Source organism: Amblyraja radiata, chromosome 35 (assembly GCF_010909765.2).
Source record: "Amblyraja radiata isolate CabotCenter1 chromosome 35, sAmbRad1.1.pri, whole genome shotgun sequence".
Classification (NCBI taxonomy): Eukaryota; Metazoa; Chordata; class Chondrichthyes; order Rajiformes; family Rajidae; genus Amblyraja; species Amblyraja radiata.
This window is the reverse complement of record NC_045990.1, coordinates 1,102,767-1,119,453: the sequence shown is the minus strand read 5'-3', so window position 1 is coordinate 1,119,453 and position 16,687 is coordinate 1,102,767. Positions and strand designations below refer to the sequence as shown.

At 49.3% G+C, this 16,687-nt stretch overlaps 2 protein-coding genes across 5 annotated transcripts in view; one reads left to right on the top strand and one right to left on the bottom strand.

The window, feature by feature from the left end:
- Positions 1 to 1,891, top strand: part of trappc5 (trafficking protein particle complex subunit 5) — a 4,420-nt gene extending 2,529 nt beyond the window's left edge. For 2 of the 4 annotated variants that reach the window (XM_033012276.1, XM_033012278.1), the window contains exon 2: positions 558 to 1,891. In XM_033012276.1, coding sequence (XP_032868167.1) covers positions 559 to 1,131 — 573 coding nt within the window. In that variant the 5' untranslated portion in view covers position 558 and the 3' untranslated portion in view covers positions 1,132 to 1,891. Of the gene's footprint in view, positions 1 to 83; positions 91 to 553 lie in introns of all 4 variants that reach the window. The other 2 variants (XM_033012277.1, XM_033012275.1) reach the window with 2 other exon arrangements.
- Positions 1,892 to 5,169: 3,278 nt separating this feature from the next.
- Positions 5,170 to 16,146, bottom strand: LOC116966049 (zinc finger protein Gfi-1b-like). The gene is made up of 7 exons (XM_033012199.1): positions 15,841 to 16,146; positions 12,422 to 12,537; positions 10,222 to 10,479; positions 9,282 to 9,523; positions 8,176 to 8,319; positions 7,456 to 7,621; positions 5,170 to 6,630 (listed from the first exon to the last, which is right to left on the bottom strand). Exons 2-7 carry the CDS (start codon positions 12,519 to 12,521, stop codon positions 6,428 to 6,430), a joined length of 1,113 nt encoding a protein of 370 aa, XP_032868090.1. The 5' UTR covers positions 12,522 to 12,537; positions 15,841 to 16,146; the 3' UTR covers positions 5,170 to 6,427.
- Between the last annotated feature and the right edge of the window lie 541 nt (positions 16,147 to 16,687).

The window sequence follows — 16,687 nt, the reverse complement described above, 5'->3', positions numbered from 1 at the left end:
AGCCCACCGAGCTAGGATCAAGTTTACAGAGGCCAATTAGCCTACAAACCCACGGGGAGAACGTACAAACTCCACACAGACAGCACCCGGGTCTCTGGAGCTGTGAGGCAGTGGCTCTACGAGTGACTTTGTTTAGTTTGATTTAGCTTATTGTCACGTGTGCCAAGGTACAGTTATTTGCTTTTGTTGTGTTTAAGAAAGAACTGCAGATGCTGGAAAATCGAAGGTAGACAAAAAGCTGGAGATACTCAGTGGGTGAGGCAGCATCTATAGAGCGAAGGAAATAGGCAACGTTTCGGGTCTCAACCCGAAACGTTACCCATTTCCTTTGCTTCATAGATGCTGCCTCACCCACTGAGTTTCTCCAGCTTTTGTTGTGTGCTATCCAGTCAGCGGAAAGACAAAACATGATTACAATCTAGCCATTCACAGTGTGTAGATACATGTTAAGGGAGTAATGTTTAGTGTAAGGTAGAGCCAGTGATATACCATCCAGTGTACAGCTGTATAATCACGGTCTTGCCATTGTTGTGATGTGTTTGTCTGCTCATCCCCAGCATGGCCATGGATACTCGTTTCACCAGGGGCAAGTCGGCCATCCTGGAGCGCTCGCTCACTCGCCCCAAGTCAGAGGTCAGCCTGAGCGCCTTCACTCTGCTCTTCTCCGAGATCGTGCAGTACTGCCAGAACCGCGTGTACTCGGTGTCAGAGCTTCAGAACAAGCTGTCGGAGCTGGGCCATCAGGTGGGGGCCCGAATCTTAGACGTGCTGGTTATGCGGGAGAAGAACGGCAAGCGTGAGACCAAGGTGATCAACGTGCTGCTCTTCATCAAGGTCAACGTGTGGAAGGCCTTGTTCGGCAAGGAGGCGGACAAGCTGGAACAGGCCAATGACGACGACAAGACCTACTACATCATCGAGAAGGAGCCGCTCATCAACGCCTACATCTCGGTGCCCAAGGAGAACAGCACGCTCAACTGTGCCTCCTTCACCGCGGGCATCGTGGAGGCCATCCTCTCCTACAGTGGATTCCCCGCCAAGGTTACAGCCCACTGGCACAAGGGCACTACCCTCATGATCAAGTTTGACGAGTCTGTCATTGCACGCGACAAGACTTTGGATGGGCGATAAGATGCGCACTCTCTCCCTCTCTCTCACCCAACTGCCCAAAGACGTCAAGAACAGTAACCATGTGCAGTGTTAAGATAACTTTGTCTCCACCTGCCCTCCTGTTTCACCTCCCGGCTGTGGACTATTAACCATTCCAAGTGTGCAAGTGTTGCTGTTTAACTGTATCCCTTATTCCGCCTGCTTCATTCTTCTATGCTTTAGGAAATCTAAATAAGGAGGGATTTGCTGGTACCTGGTATTAATTATCCGTTGGTTGTTAAAATTAGCATTGCTTATAAAACCATTACAAAATCTCGGGTTGCTTTAGTGGCAGTGACAAACTCTTCTGTTTGTGGTGATTCTGTGTGTGTTGGAGTCGTTGACGATCCCTGTCCAGGTTTATTGCAATTCTCACTGAGAGGGATCGCTGTAAGAGTGTGGAAAATGGTACTGTAAGACTCCTCTGCTGTACCGAGAAAAGTAGTTTCATTTAATAGCTTTTATGGAAACGCTGTCCTTTGTAAATTAACCAGTAAATTAACTAAATAAAGCTTAATATTTACACTGGAAATCCATTCATATTGGATCAGGAGATTGTTAAGAACCTCAGAGCTATTTTGTGTCAGAATTAGAGTTTTTGTTTTGCACTGTGAAAACAGTTAATGTTTGCGATAATCCATTTCCATTCTTTCACTTGAACCCATCTGCAGTAAAAATTAGTCTTGGAGCACTTGTACGCATTGTTCTAATAAAAGTAAAGAATTAATTTATGCAAAATGAATGGAATGCTTAAGAATTTTGATACATTATGCTGCGCCGGTCCCTGATTCGCTCCTGTTCCTATAATGTCCACTTGACAGAGACCTAACTCTAGCCTACACACACTAGGGATGATTTACATTTATATCAAGCGAATTAACCTACAAACCTGTATGTCTTTGGAGTGTGGGAGGAAACCCACGCGGTCACGGGGAGAACGTATAAACTCCATGCAGGCAGCATCTATAGTCGGGATTGAACCGGGCCTCTGGCACTACAAGGATGTTGCTCCACCATGCCGCCCCATCCATGTTTATTAATGGAGACGTCATGTAAGAAAGGCTGACAGACAACATATTCTTGTGAATTAAATTACATCTTGTTATTCTTTCTTCAGTTTACTGGAATATAAATTAAATTACAGCTGGAAGAAAAATGTAGGAACATCCTTGTACAAGACAAATAAACACTTCAAACAGCAGAGATAGACACAAAAAGCTGGAATAACAGTGGGTCAGGCAGCAACTGGAGAAAAATAATAGGTGTCGTTTCAGGTCAAGATCCTTCTTTGCACTGAGAGTCAAGTGACAGAGAAATGAGAAATATGATATCTCTTGTTTCCCTCTCCCGTCTCCAACTCTGAAGAAGGGTCTCGACCCAGAAAGACACCCATTCCTTCTCTCCAGAGATGCTGCCTGTCCCGCTGAGTTACTCCAGCATTTTGTGTCTTCAGTGTAAACCAGGATCTGCAGTTCCTTCCTCCACACTTCTATCACCAGCATGACTATCAAGGTTTGATAGCTTCCAGCTCTTAACACAACAATGAGCCACAAGCTTATCATTAAGTTCCACAAAAAGACACCATCTTAACACAAGTTCACAGCCTATTCGCTCCATCTCTAACTCTCTCAACCTCTGAGCATAAATCTCCGTTTCATCTGTTTCCAGAATTCAGAAACAAATGTTTAAAGTTAATTGGACGAGGTGGTTTAAATCACGATAATATTACTTCAAGAAGAACTTTTGAGCTTTAAGGCTGGGACATAGAACAGTCCCGCCGGTGAATAGGACCAGGCCCAGGCCCAAAATGTCCTTGCCGACCATTATACCAAACCCCTGCCTGTGTGTCTAAATGCCCCTTAAATATTGCTCTCATATCTGCTTCCACCACTTCCTGCATTGCATTCCAGACACCTGTCCCATTCTGTAAAACATAAACTTGCCTCGTAAATCTCTTTTTGAAAAAACATTACCTCTCTCACCTTAAAAGTACGCCCTCTGGTGTTTGACATTTCCACCCTGGGAAAAAGACTCCATCCTTATCTTTGCCTTGCATAATTGTATATATTGCTTGTTGAAATCATCAGACTCACACATGGTGATTAGAATCCATATTTTATTAGCAACTCTGCAGTGGAAACACTAGGTGCTTTCGTCTCCATTTATTCAGCTAGTCTAACCAGAGAGAGAGAGAGAGAACTTACTATCAAGTCTGGGCGGATCAGCAGTATGAGTGACATAAGGGATGTGCAGCATGCATAATTTATGTGGTAACATATATATATAGTACTAACACACTAATCTACACGGCTTTGGCGGCAGTGCAGCGCTGGAGCGCTATTGCGGAGCGGGCGATGCCTTTCCTGGGTCGCCGCGCTGGAACTCCAGTATGCTGGGACCGCCGAGGAAAACATCGTGGAGCCGCGGTTTTGCGGAGCGGCCAGCTGCGACGTTGAACTTGCATCTCGCCGAGATCACCAGTGTGCGGAGCTCCGTCTGGCGTGGTCTGTTGGCTTGGAAGCCGCAGGCTCCGGTGGGAAGGCGGCCGTTCCTGGCACCCCAAGCCGCTGGGGGTTCTCCCGACGCCAGAGTACCATCACCCGGCGAGAACATCGGGCGCCGTGGCGGCGACTGTGGAGGCCTCAATTGGGCCTGACTTTGGGTGGACAAGGTGGACAAGGGGATGGGGACTGGACTTTGTGCCTTCCCCCACAGTGGGAATCACTGGGGGGATGTTTTGGTGTTGAATTTCTTTACGAATACTGTGTTGTATTTTTTTATTAGTGTGCTGCATGGACATCAGAATTTCCCCTGAATAAGGGGATTAATAAAGTATTTATCTTATCTATCTATCTACTATCAGGTTGCTTCAGAGAAAACAATGCAAGGTTGCCCAGCCTCTCGTCACAGAATATAGTCTCTAGTTCAGGTAGTATCCTGGTAAACCCCTTCAACAACATTCCAAATCCTCCACACTTCACCTATTGTGTGCGATGCTACAAAGGTGCTTTATTGTCACGTATGCACCTGCGTACACGTGAGATTATTTCTGCATAGATCACACTTGCACGAGTCGCCATATTTTGGCATCATTGACAAAATGTCCGGTCCATGTGCTGGATGTACTAGAGTAGCTCCCGATCCAGGCGAGCCCCAGGCAGCTACAGGACCTCCTCTGTCGCCCACTGACCCACATCCCTCGCCCGCCCGGCCACCTCTGTGAACCTGTGGAATTCTTTGCCACAGAAGGCTGTGGAGGCTGTCGATGGATATTTTTATGGCAGAGATAGATAGATTCTTGATTAGTACGGGTGTCTGGGGTTATGGGGAGAAGGCAGGAGAATGGGGTTGATAGAGAAAGATAGATCAGCCATGATTGAATGGCGGAGTAGACTTGATTGGCCGAATGGCCTAATTCTGCTCCTATAATAGAGCATGCTGACCGGTTGCATCGTGGCTTGGTTCGGCAATTTGAGCGCCCTGGAGAGGAAAAGACTACAAAAAGTAGTAAACACTGCCCAGTCCATCATCGGCTCTGATCTTCCTTCCATCGAGGGGATTTATCGCAGTCGCTGCCTCAAAAAGGCTGGCAGTATCATCAAAGACCCACACCATCCTGGCCACACACTCATCTCCCTGCTACCTTCAGGTAGAAGGTACAGGAGCCTGAAGACTGCAACGACCAGGTTCAGGAATAGCTACTTCCCCACAGCCATCAGGCTATTAAACCTGGCTCGGACAAAACTGATTATTAATAACCCATTTTCTGTTATTAGCACTTTATCAGTTTATTTATTCATGTGTGTATATATTTATATTATGGTATATGGACACACTGATCTGTTTTGTAGTAAATGCCTACTATGTTCTGTGTGCTGAAGCAAAGCAAGAATTTCATTGTCCTATCAGGGACACATGACAATAAACTCACTTAATTTATGAACACTAGATAACCAATAGATTAATCAACAATTACTGTTTCCACATCAAACTATAACAACAGTGAAGCCAGCTCCCAACCCACATTGTAAAACCACCTTTGTAAATTGTGGATTTCTTTATTATTAATCAAAAATATATCATACAAGCATTTACAACAGAAGAAACCTGAAATGCATCAATTCCCACTGCACCATCAGGACAGAGGTTACACAGAGCTCTGACTGGAGCTGTAAACTAAGTGGTGATTCCGCATGTAAGCATGTTGACTTTGAAGGTGAAGGGGAAAAGATTTAATAGGAATCTGAGGGGTAACCTTTTCACACAAAGGGTGGTGGGTGTATGGAACGAGCTGCCAGAGGAGGTAGTTGAGGCTGGGACTATCCCAACATTCAAGAAACATTTAGACAGGTATATGGATAGGACAGGTTTGGAGGGATATGGACCAAATGCAGGCAGGTGGGACTAGTGTAGCTGGGACATGTTGGCCGGTGTGGGCAAGTTGGGCCGAAGGGCCTGCTTCCACACTATCACTCAATAACTATGACTCGTCATTTCCCTGAGATTCAAGAGAAAGTGGTGACCAGTTCTAATTCCGCTGACATGTTTCCTGGTTAAGGCACAATGTTACATCTTAACATTTTTGGAAAATATTTTTAAAAAAAGGCTTTACATGGTTGTAGTACTTGTTTTGTCAGTTTTCCACCCAGTGCAGAATGGAGGGGAGAACTATTTTCCCTGCCCCTGGCAGGTAAACCGTTCAAAATGGGTTGGCAGACTCTCCCTGGACCCTTGCAGGGACTATCGCAATGTTTAAGAAACATTTAGACAGGTACATGGATAGGACAGGTTTAGAGGGATATGGACCAAACGCTGGCAGGTGGAACTAGTGTAGCTGGGGCATGTTCCACACTGTATCACTCAATGACTCTGCACCAATTTCAAAAGATTCTGGAACAGCTCGTTGATTTCTGGCTGGGTAGCAACAAAAAAGATAGACACAGAATGCTGGAGAAACTCAGCGAGACAAACAGCATCTCAGGAGAGAAGGAACGGGTGACGTTTTGGGTCAAGACCGTTCTTCAGACTGCCAATGTCTCCTCCATTCAGTTCTTCAGATAACAATGTCTTTTTGGTTCAGTTTCAGAGAGGAGAAATATTTCTCATTGGTTAAATAAATCATCATGTAGAATTTCTGATTGGCTGAATTGGAGGGCTAGGACATTGGTCATTGGTCACTCATTCATCGAGTTGGAGAGTTGTTCAATGGCTGAGACACCAAAGGAGGTCAACGTTTATTGGCCCAGCTGGAGATCCTCAGCAGTGGCTGAACCCTACGCTAGGCTTTGACCCGTCCACCAGCTGAGTTGAACTCGATGTGGGTCTCCTGGTGCCTCCGCAAGTCGACTTTCCGCTGGAATCCCTTCTCGCAGGCGGAGCAGATGAAAGGCTTGAAGCCGGTGTGTTTCCTGCTGTGGGTGATGAGGTTGGAGCTCTGACTGAAAGCTTTCCCACACACCTGACACTTGTGGGGCTTCTCACCTGCAACACAACACCATTGGCAATGATAGATACGAAGACTTGCCCGCCTGAGTCCCGGTCTCAGTAGAGGATGCTCTGCCAAGGACAGCGAGGGACTAGGTGGGGGGGTGGGGGGAAGAAGGACTATATTAGCACAATGGGCTAAGTGTTCGGCTGGCAACCGGAAGGTAGCTGGTTCGAATCCCGCTTGGAGTGCATACTGTTGTTGTGTCCTTGGGCAAGACACTTCACCCACCTTTGCCTGTGTGTGTCCTTGGGCAAGACACTTCACCCACCTTTGCCTGTGTGTGTGGATGTAATTATGTGAAGCACTTTGGGGTCAATGCAAGTTGACTAAAAATGTGCTATATAAATAAAGAAATTGAATTTAATTTAATATTCACATAGTCAACTATGCAGCACATGACAGAGTGTATCCCTGTAGACTGTGGGAGTGTGTGTGCTGGGTGTGATCCCATTAGCCATGGGGAGTGTGCTGGATCTGTCTGTACCTGTATGGATGAAGGTGTGACAGAGTGGATCCCAGTAGTTGAGGGGGGTGGGGGGGTTTGTGCGGGAGTGGATCCCAGTAGCCAGGTGGCTGCCTGCTGGAGTAGACTGGTACCTGTGTAGACAAAGGTGTGACAGTGTGGATTCCCGTTGCCAGCAGGGAGGGGTGTGTGTGCTGGGGCAGACAGGTACCTGTGTGGATGAAGGTGTGCTGGGGCAGACAGGTACCTGTGTGGATGAAGGTGTGCTGGGGCAGACAGGTACCTGTGTGGATGAAGGTGTGCTGGGGCAGACAGGTACCTGTGTGGATGAAGGTGTGCGGGGGTAGATCCATACCTGTGTGGATGAAGGTGTGCTTCTTCATGTCTGACTTCTGGTGGAAGCACTTGCCACAGTACTGGCAGGGGTATGGCCGGGTGTCCGAGTGGATCAGCAAGTGTGTGGACAATGTAGAGGATCGCTTGAAGTTTTTCCCACAGATCTTGCAGTTGAAACTCTTCTCCTGTTGAAACAGAATGAAGGTTTAATGCCGCAGACAGACACAGAGTGCTGGAGTAACTCAGCGACTCAGGCAGCATCTCCGGAGAGAAGGAATGGGTAACATTTTGTGTCGGGACCCTTTTTCAGGCTGAAAGACAGAAAAGCCATGAACAAATCAGGGCCGGCAGCAGGATGACCTCAGGAAGGGTGGAGTCCATAATGGTCCATTGTTGGCTGGGGAAGAAGTGCTAACGACAGGAATACAAGGAAACGAACACCCTTCTCGGTTACTCCAGCATTTTGTGTCTATCTAAAGTGGGAGATGAGGAAACACTTTTTCTCACAGAGAGTTGTGAGTCTGTGGAATTCTCTGCCTCAGGTTCTCTGGATACTTTCAAGAGAGAGCTAGATAGGGCTCTTAAAGATAGCAGAGTCAGGGGATACGGGGAGAAGGCAGGAACGGGGTACTGATTGGGGATGATCAGCCATGATCACATTGAATGGCAGTGTTGTCTCGAAGGGCCAAATGGCCTACTCCTGCACCTATTGTCTATTGTCTCCACAGTTACTCCTTACCTTGGTTTGGGTATGTGTGGCCCTGTGTTGCTCTACACTGGCGGAGTGACCAAAGGCTTTTTCACACGTCCCGCAGGAGAAGTGCTGGGTCCCACTGTGTGGTCTCCGGACATGCACGTCCGGCCTGTGCGGACTTGGAAAGCCCTGCATTGGAAATATTCACAGTGAAGATAGATAACTGTCACACGCACCCAGTGACTGTTCACACTAATACATTTATCAGTGACCGGCCGCACATGTCCAGTTATCAGTGTCATGTCATACATGTCCAGTTATCAGCATCATGTCATACAGCCCCAGTTATCAGTGTCATGTCATACATGCCCAGTTATCAGTGTCATGTCATACATGCCCAGTTATCAGTGTCATGTCATACATGTCCAGTTATCAGTGTCATGTCATACATGCCCAGTTATCAGTGTCATGTCATACATGCCCAGTTATCGGTGTCATGTCATACATGCCCAGTTATCAGTGTCATGTCATACATGCCCAGTTATCAGTGTCATGTCATACATGCCCAGTTATCAGTGTCATGTCATACATGTCCAGTTATCTGAGGATTGTCGCACTGGTGAGACTTTCTCACAGCCATGGACAGAGGCCACCGAGTCCCCACCAACCAGCACGCATCACAGTTACACCCAATCCACTTCCTGCTCCCCTTAACTGCGCTCAGACTCCAGCACCCAATGTGGGTCAGTCACCGATCCACCCACCCACCTTGGAGAGCTGTTCCCTCTTGTAAATGGTGGGTGTATGGAACAAGCTGCGTGCCTGTGTGGATGTCTGTGTGTGTGTGTGTATGCCTGTGTATAGGTATGTGTGTGCGTGTGTGGTGTGTATGTCTGTGTATGTGTGTGCGCCTAGTGTGGGTGCGTGCGTGTGTACACCTGGGTGTGTGTGTGCGCGCGTGTGTCTAGTGTGCACATCTAGTATGCGTGTATGTGTATGTCTAGTGTGTGCATGTCTAGTGTGTACTTCTGTGTATGTGTGTGCACTTAGTGCGGATGCACAGCTGTGTGTGTGTGTGTGTGTGTGTGTGTCTGTGTGTGCCTGTGCGTGTGGTCAGGTGTGACTGGGGAACACAGGCAACGACCATTTACCTTGTCACATTTGAGGCTGTCGTACGGGCCTCTCGGAGTGACGGCGACTGTGCAGCCTTTACCTTCACTGCTCTGTGTGCTGCTCTGTTTCTGGACGGTGCCTTTGGCCTCCAGAAGCGGCGACAGATAATCCTCAACCAGGTGTTTGAGCCTGACGGTGGAGCTCCCAGTCCAGGGGCAGGGTCGGCATCGTAAACCCAGGGCCATGACCGCTTCCGAAGGCACAAACACTTTGTCAGAAGCTGCAAGAGGTCAGATCGTTCAAATAAGGGTCTCGCCCATTCCTTCTCTCCAAAGATGCTGCCTCACCCGCTGAGTTACTCCAGTATTTAGTGTCTACCTTCAATATCAATTCAAATCAATATTGACATGGATCTCAGAGCTGACCTAGACACAGAGTGCTGGAGTAACTCAGCGGGTCAGGCAGCATCTCTGGAGAAATTAAATAGTTCATAAGTGATAGGAGCAGAATTAGGCCATTCGGCCCATCAAGTCTACTCCGCCGTTCAATCATGACTCCATATCTCTCCCTCCTAACCCAATTCTCCTGCCTTCTCCCCATAACCCCTGAAGCTTGTACTAATCAAGAATCTATCTATCTCTGCCTTATATCCATATAAATATCCACTGACGTGCCCTCCACAGCTTTCTGTGGCAAGTCATTCCACAGATTCACCACCCTCTGACTAAAGAAATTCCTCTTCATCTCCTTCCTAAAGGAACTTCCTTTAATTCTCAGGCTGTGACCGCTGGTCCTGGACTCTCCCACTAGTGGAAACATCCTCTCCACAGCGTGTGACATTTTGGGTGGTGACTGTTCTTCAGACTGAGTGTCAGGGAGGGGGAAACTAAAGGTATGGGAAGGCATTCCATCTAGGTTCTACCGATGAATCCCCCCGTCTCTGCATTCATGGAAGCTGCCCGACCTCGGATGTCACACCTGACGGAGAGCGAGTTGTCCAGAGGTCCTCGCACGTGGGTCTCCTCCCGCACACTCCCTCCTCCGCTCCAGGTGAAGCTGAGAGGCCGTCCCTGGCCGCTCCCAGGCCCACCTGTGTCTGAGCAGCTCGCCAGCACCTTGGCTCCGGGCCACACAGCGAGGGGGTGGTCTCCATGGGGTTGAGGCTCAACGGGGGCTCCTCCAGTTTAATTACCAGAGCTGCTGGTTCCCGAGATCCAGTCTCCACTGGGCCACGCACTGTAGAGGGAAGGAGGGAGGGAGGAGGAGGGAAGGAGAGAGGGAGGGAGGGAGGGAAGGAGAGAGGGACAGAGGGAGGAAGGGAGGGAGAGAAGGAGAGAAGGAGGGAGAGAAGGAGGGAGAGAAGGAGGGAGGGAAGGAGAGAGAGAGGGAGAGAGGGAGAGAGGGAGAGAGAGAGGGAGAGGGAGGGAGATAGGGAGGGAGAGACCGAGGGAGAGAGGGAGGGAAGGAGAGAAGGAGTGAAGGAGAGAGGGAGGGAGGGGGAGGGAAGGAGAGAGAGAGGGATGGAGGGAGAGAGGAATGGAGGGAGAGAGGAATGGAGGGAGAGTGAGGGAGGGAGGGAGGGAGGGAAGGAGAGAGGGAGGGAGAGAAGGAGGCAGGCAGAGAGGGAGTGAAGGAGAGGGAGAGAGGAATGGAGGGAGAGAGGAATGGAGGGAGAGAGGAATGGAGGGAGAGGGAGGGAGGGAGGGAGGGAGAGAGGGAGTCAGTGGTGGAGATACAATACGATAGAACTTTATTTATCCCTGGAGGGAAATATTTCTGCCAACAGTCAGAAAAACACAAGATACATGAAATTAAAGTGACAAGTGGAAAGGATTGGTGATGAGTAAAGATTGTGGGGGGGGGGGAGGGGGGGAGTCAGTCTACCCCACGACAGAAGGGGGAGGAGTTGTCCAGTTTGATAGCCACAGGGAAGAAGGATCTCCTGTGGCGTTCTGTGCTGCATCTTGGTGGAACCAGTCTGTTGCTGAAGGTGCTCCTCAGGTTGACCAGTGTGTCATGAGCTGTATTGTCCAGGATGCAGGGGTATCTAATGACCAATGAGTTCCCTTCCATGTCTTAATGCCAGGGAAGTGGCAGGGCTAGTACAGGGCCGAACGGGCTCCTCTTCTTTGTAGTTAGCTTCAATGTAGAACAGTACAGCACAAGACCAGGCCCTTCGGCCCACAATGTCTGTGCCCAACCATCATCTTATCTGCCTGTGCATGATCCATTCCCTGCACACATTCATGTGTCGATCCAAAACCCTTTTAAACACCACTATCAAACTTGCTCCAATTATTTGCCCCAAATACTGGCTCCTATTTATTTTTACCAAAAATAAATGAATTCAATTATTTACAACAATAATATTTACAAAGCGACCAATACCAACACACTCACCATGGAATTAAAAAAACCCCCAACTATTCTAAATACTAAGGTAGACACAAAATGCTGGAGTAACTCAGCGGGACAGGCAGCATTTCTGGTGAGAAGGAATGGGTGACGTTTGGGGTCCAGACCCTTCTTCAGACTGAATTCTTAATACTAAATTCTAAATATTAAATGACTATACTACGATCCTGGTCTGTCATGTAGGCCCCCTTCGGTCATGACTGACCATGGGTGATGCATCCTGGTCAGATGCAAGCCTGGGCGATTGATGTCATATGGAGGACAGGCTGTTGCCCATGCAGCACGTCCCCCCTCTCCACGTCGCTGATCGATCCAAAGGAACAGCCGGGATGTTACAGTTTGGCACCAGCGCCGTCGCAGGAGCTGCCAGAAGTTGTAGACAACGACGAACTGCCTTAGAGGTTTACCCCTGGAGCCTTTCCCATGACTGGATATGGCCACAAGGCAGTGGAGGTTTTAAATCAGAGTTTTCCCTCTCCTAGATGGACCGCCTTCCCAGGCTGACTAGCCCCATCTGCCCGAGACTCATGGGGGCGGGAGCGTCTACCTTCCCGTGCAGGTCTATAGCACCAGCCCACTGCCCAAATCTAGGATGCAGTTTAACACCCCCCCCCCCCCCCCCCCCCCCCCCCCACCCCACCCTGGTGCCCAATGGTCCCTGAATCCCCCCCATGGACACTGCGTGTTCCTATTCGAGGGACGTCCCTGAAAATGGGCCCCTCGCCTGTAGGGTGGGCAGAGGGGACGTTCCTGGGTTTCTTACCTGGAATGTTTGCCAGACTAAGCACATGGTCATCCTCATCGAACGGCTGGGTCTGGTGACTGGTCAACCGACGACTCCTCACCAGAAACGACCGCGGCATCCTGAGGGTCCCTCCTCTAAAATAAATAGGTAAAAATAAATAGGGTCGATCAGGTCATCATCGGCAGTCACTCGAAACAAGTATGACTGTCCTCTCACGGAGGAAGCCTGTGCGTGACTTTGTTCAACGTGGGGAGACTGGTGCACAGACAGCCATCCCACCTGTGGTCCTTAACAGATCTGGGTCAGGATCCAGTGGCATGGAGTCCAAGATGATCGGAGACCCTTTTCTGCTGCAGCCTTCATCCGCCTTCCCAGCCGTTGTGACATGTTCCTCCACTAAGGTCAGCCATCATCCTCCGCCTGTTCCACCGTTGAGGTCTTGGTTGGATTGGTCCTTGTCAGAGACCTCCCCCTCGACCTTACCGCCATGGGTGGCCCAACCAGGAGCTTAGCTCCAGACGGCATTGCTCTCAGGATCTCAGGACCACACAAGCTTCTCCACCACGACAAGGTGACAATCCACGGGGAAGGTAGATCAGGTAGGACGCAGGAGGATGAAGGCTGATCTTATAGAATGTGTAGGAAAGAACTGCAGATGCTGGTTTAAATCGAAGGTAAACACATAAAGCTGGAGTAACTCAGCAGGACAGGCAGCATCTCTGGAGAGAAGTAATGGGTGACGCTTCGGGTCGATCTTTGGTTTAATCCAGCATCTGCAGTTCCTTCCTACACAGTGGGAAATTGTTGCTGGAAAAATGTTGGTTAAGTCACAGCCACATCAACATTCAACTCTCTGCAGCCACCAGGATGTGGATGTCACAGAGTCGTGAATGTCCAGCCCTTGCCCTGGGATTGAGACCAGTCCACCCTCTGTGTCACAGACCCCACATTGGGGACAACCCACCCTGTTATCTCTGGGGAAAGCTGGAGATGTTTAGGGCTTTCGTGTCCATCTTCCATGTATCAAATGTTGACCTCGCTATCATCGTCCGTCCTGAAAAGGACGCAAGCTTCCGGCGACAATCAGTGGGAGCCATCACTTGTTGCAATAGATGATGGTGATAGCAGAATTAGCTCAGGATACTTCCAGTTCCCAGCCCCGCGACATGGACACTTCTGCTATGGAGCCGGGGCTGTTAGTTAACAGAGCCAATACATTTGTAAAACTGCCCTACACTTAATGTAACACCCATCAGTTAGTGTTGCTGAAAAAAAACGAACACATTAAACTGATTCGTCATTGATGTTAGAAGCACTTTTAACTTTCATTTTAGCCTTGTTTCTCTCTGCAGCTCAGCTCCAAATCCAGTCTTCACTCCCTCTCCCGTCTCTTTGTCCAACTCTCAGTCACTCGTAGCCACCCTTGCAGCACACTAAACTAATAAATAAACTAGGCATTTGCCATCTGCCATCTTCTCACCTCAACCTGCCCCTCCCCTAAAGCCTCTCTACATCTGCCCCCTCCTCCTTATCTCAAAGAGTTGCGACTCTTTTGAGGTTTGCAAGCTCACTGTAAAACTGAAACAACACCCAACACCCAATATCAGCGAACCCTGAGAAAGATTAATGCAATCAATACCCTCCCGCTATCCCAATGGACGTTTAACTAATGGTAAACGGTGGCCTTCAATGCTGAGGATGCTGAGGTTCAAGTGGTGGGTTAAAGCGGTGAGGACAGAATCATAGGTACACAAAAAAGCTGGAGAAACTCAGCGGGTGCAGCAGCATCTATGGAGCGAAGGAAATAGGCAACGTTTCGGGCCGAAACCCTTCTTCAGAACAGAATCATTCTTGCTTCAGGTGAACCTGGCATCCTGCAGTGTGCTCATTCCACCTCTAGAGGGAGATTGAGGGCCATCTCTGACACCCCAGCAGTAGGATAATGAATTCTAACTTCAAGTATCCCTTGCTTTCCCTCTCTCTCCGTCCCTCCCCTACCCTAGTTCTCCAAACAGTTTCACTGCCCTCCTGATTAATTTTACTGTTTGTATGCCTCGTTGTCACCTTCCCCTCAGCCAACAGTGAACCATTCTACATTTCCTTGTCCATCATCCCCTTTGATCTGTCATTTTCACTTCCATATCTCAGTGCCCCCCACTCTCCTGACTCTCGGACCGAAGAAGGGTCTCAACCCAAAAAGTTACCCATTCCTTCTCTCCAGAGATGCTGCCTGACCCGCTGAGTTACTCCAGCACTCTGTGAAACGTCACCTATCCATGTTCTCCACAGATGCTGCCTGACCCGCTGAGTTACTCCAGCACTCTGTGTCTTTTGTAAACCAGTATCTGTGTAGTTCCTTATTTCTACATTCCTGCAAGTGCCCAGTGTTTATAATATCATAAGCCTCACTGATCAGTTTACGATGGCTAAGGTTGTACGTACAGGGTACTTGGAAGCAGTGGGCATAATGGTGTCCGAGTGAAGTGAAAGCCAGCTCTGGACTCTACACCAGAGAGAACCAGTAGCCAGGTTCTGCAGAGACACAGAGTGCAGACTGCAGAGCCAGGCCGACCCTGCAACGCTGCCAGGACAACAGACCTTCACTGTCAGATCAAGGTCCCTGCACTTACAACAACTGGGACTTGAAAATGGGGCCAAACTGGCGACTCTGTATACTATCTCAGTGTTCTACTGCTACGCATACGTACTGTATCTGAGATGCTTATCCAAGATGTATCTCAGTTCTTTCGTATAGTGATTCCTGTACTGAACTGTATACAAAAATGAATTTCACTGTACCTCAGTACCTGTGACAAATAAATAGCATGCCATGCAATCTTGAACAAAACACAAAGTGCTGGAGTAACTCAGCGGGTCAGGCAGCATCTCTGTGGGACAGGGATAGGTGACGTTTCAGGTCGGGACTCTTCGTCAGACTGGAACTGGGGAGGGGTTCGGCTGCGAAGGGTTGTGAGCAAGGCTGTGCTCTCCACGACCCAGACCCAGATCCAGGGGTAGACTACTTCATCCCCGTTGTCCAACAACGACACCCGACCCCAGTCACGGTCACTGCAGCGGGCAGAGGTCAGACTGCTTGAGAAATGGCGAACATATTCAGTGCCTCACCGAGAACTCCCAGTGAGAGCCAGTGACCACACGCAGTCTCCCAGTGAGAGCCAGTGACTGCACGCAGTCTCCCAGAGAGGGCTAGAGTCCATGTACCATGCTGCAGTGACATGTTGGAGTCAGTGGCAGTGAGGGTCAGTGACCATGCATCGTACCCTACTGTCAACCTATTTCTATTCCCATGGCTAGCTGACTACTGGACCCAGCAGTGACTGGGCTGAGACGCACCATAAATAACTCAGCCTGCCGCATCTCCGCCAAGTCTCAGCACAGTTCCAACGTCAAAAACAAATCTCACTCCGTGTACTTACAGCGAAAGGAAGCGGTCCTCATCCTGAGAGAGCGAGAGAGAGTCCGTCCGGGACCTGGCGCTTGTGGAGAGGAGACGGGGGTTAGTGTGCCGGGCACGAGGGGATCGATCTGAGCTGTGTGAGGAAGGTTGGCTGGTGTCGGCTCGCTCTGTAACCACAGCTTCCCGTCTAAACCAGCGAGTGTGGGCCAGTAACTGAGCATCGAGCAAGGGGAGGGACTGTTCACACAGCCAGTCTCACCCCCACTAAATCAGATCCAAATTAGCACAGGCCTCCTCACTCCAAGCCTGCGTGTCACATTGACATTCTGAGCTGGTCCATCGCACACCAAGAGCTTCCAGATGCTGGTTTATATGAAGATGCTGGAGTCACTCAGCGGGTCAGGCAGCATCTGTGGAGAACACGGATAGGTGACGTTTCACAGAGTGCTGGAGTAACTCAGCGGGACAGGCAGCATCTGTGGAGAACATGGATAGGTGACGTTTCACAGAGTGCTGGAGTAACTCAGCGGGACAGGCAGCATCTGTGGAGAACATGGATAGGTGACGTTTCACAGAGTGCTGGAGTAACTCAGCGGGTCAGGCAGCATCTGTGGAGAACACGGATAGGTGACGTTTCGGGTCGAGACTCTTCAGTCTGAAGAAGGGTCCAGACCTGAAACATCACCAATTCCTTTTCCTCCAGAGATGCTGCCTGACCCGCTGAGTTACTCCAACATTTTGTGTCCATCAAGCAGGGGAGGGGCTGTTCATACAACAAATCTCACACATACAAAATCAGAACCAAATTAGCACAGGCCTCCACACCCTGCCACTCTGACCCCGGGCATTAAGCTGGCTCGTTGAGT

Coding starts and splice junctions, on each gene's coding strand:
- LOC116966049 (XM_033012199.1), bottom strand. CDS start 12,521: ATGCCGCGGTCGTTTCTGGTGAGGAGTCGTCGGTTGACCAGTCACCAG. Junction 10,480..12,421: donor TAGTCTGGCAAACATTCCAG/GTAAGAAACCCA, acceptor TTCCCTCTACAG/TGCGTGGCCCAGTGGAGACT. Junction 6,631..7,455: donor GCACACCTTCATCCACACAG/GTATGGATCTAC, acceptor GTTGTGTTGCAG/GTGAGAAGCCCCACAAGTGT.